This window comes from Nothoprocta perdicaria, unplaced genomic scaffold, assembly GCF_003342845.1.
Source record: "Nothoprocta perdicaria isolate Ctin4 unplaced genomic scaffold, notPer1 scaffold_59, whole genome shotgun sequence".
NCBI classification, from domain to species: Eukaryota; Metazoa; Chordata; class Aves; order Tinamiformes; family Tinamidae; genus Nothoprocta; species Nothoprocta perdicaria.
The window spans coordinates 983,769-985,159 of NW_020455854.1; the positions used below are offsets into that span (position 1 = coordinate 983,769).

Sequence of the window (1,391 nt, forward strand, 5' to 3'; positions counted from 1 at the left end):
GGGGCGGCGGCGCCGGCCACGCGGCCTGCGGGGACGAGGGGCACCCAGCGAACGGCCCCTCAGCGCCCCGGCCTCAGCCAGCCCCTTCCCCTCCCGCTCTCCTACCCAGGCAGCTCGCGGCGCTGGCCCTGCTGCTCTGGGGGCCACCCCAAGTGTCGGAATGGGGGTTGAGTGAGGCCTGAGTGACCATCTTGGGACAAACCSGGCAGAGTGACGCCCTTCCTCACCTCCCGCAGATCCGTGTTTCCTGGATTCCCATCACTCTCTGGAGGTGTTGCYGTGATTCCTGTTCCCATCGCCCTGCAAGGCTCGTTGCTCAGGGGTCTGCAGGGCTCCTCTCACTTGTACTCAATGCACGCGAGGCCACGGTGAAGCATTTGGAGGTTTAAATGCCTCGAAGGTCGCCCGGCTCAGCAGCTGCCCCTCATGAGCCTGAGCCGGGGATCTGCAGGGCTAGAACGACCCCCTGCTGCCCGAGTCTCTCRCTAGACGTGACGGCAGCTGCTCTTCCGTGCTGCATACAAATAGCATGGGAGAAATAGCAGATTTTCCGTCCTGTCGGCTCCATGTGCTTGTCTCCTCCCCGGACTTCCAGCCAGCAGCGAGCAGAAACCTTTGTTTACAGAGAGCTTCCACGGAAGGGAGCAGAGCGGAGCCCTGGATCCTTGCCCGCACGGACACTCTGCCCAGGCAGAGTGCTTCATGCTACTGCTGGGGACCTTCCCCCTCCTCCTCTCCTCGCACACCGGTGCCGCGACGGCCCAGGCAGCGCGGAGGGCTKCAGTGCACGGGGTGCTGGTGACCGCGGCTGCTGCGCGTGCAGCCCAGACGGCTGCGGCCTCATCCTGGGCCGGAGCCAGGACTGGCTCCCGCAGCTCGGGCCCTGCAGAGCCCAGCGTGCTCACACTGCGTGGAGCTCTGTGCTCCGGGGCGCRCACGGTGACGGGAGACAGCGTTGCCCACCCGCTCAGCGTGGCTTCCAGCGCGCCCACGCACCCGGAGCGGAGCCTCCCTGCCGAGCACTGCGTGACGGTGCCAGTAACCAAGGCAGAAGGTAACCGCGCCTGCCGAAGCTCTGTGCCAGCTCCGGAGACGCGCTCCCGCCCGCACAACACGCTCGTTCTGCTCAAAGAGCGTTCCGTTCCGCTCAGGYGTTATATTTTACACACTGAGGCTACAGAAGAAGCCCAGCCCTTCAGCACCGGGGCAGACGATCCCCAGGTCTCCAGCCCGGGAGCGCCGTCCAGGCGCCCTGCAGGGGCTCCCCGGGCGGCTCTGCCCCTCACACCGACCCCACGGTCCCCTCCCTCTCCCCACACGCGCGGCCGCCTCAGCCCCGCGCGCATGCGCGCCAACGGCCGGCGCTGCCGCGCACACGCGCACGCGCGCAG

At 67.6% G+C, this 1,391-nt stretch overlaps 2 protein-coding genes across 2 annotated transcripts in view; one reads left to right on the top strand and one right to left on the bottom strand.

Annotated features, from left to right (window-relative positions):
- LOC112955643 (coronin-7-like) overlaps positions 1-296 on the bottom strand; it is a 39,272-nt gene extending 38,976 nt beyond the window's left edge. The window contains exon 1 of the mRNA XM_026048964.1: positions 228-296. Within this exon, the coding sequence (XP_025904749.1) occupies positions 228-296 (69 nt within the window). The remainder of the gene's footprint in view (positions 1-227) is intronic.
- A 406-nt stretch (positions 297-702) lies between these two features.
- DNAJA3 (DnaJ heat shock protein family (Hsp40) member A3) overlaps positions 703-1,391 on the top strand; it is a 12,475-nt gene continuing 11,786 nt past the window's right edge. Inside the window, exon 1 of the mRNA XM_026048965.1 lies at positions 703-1,054. Within this exon, the coding sequence (XP_025904750.1) occupies positions 703-1,054 (352 nt within the window). The remainder of the gene's footprint in view (positions 1,055-1,391) is intronic.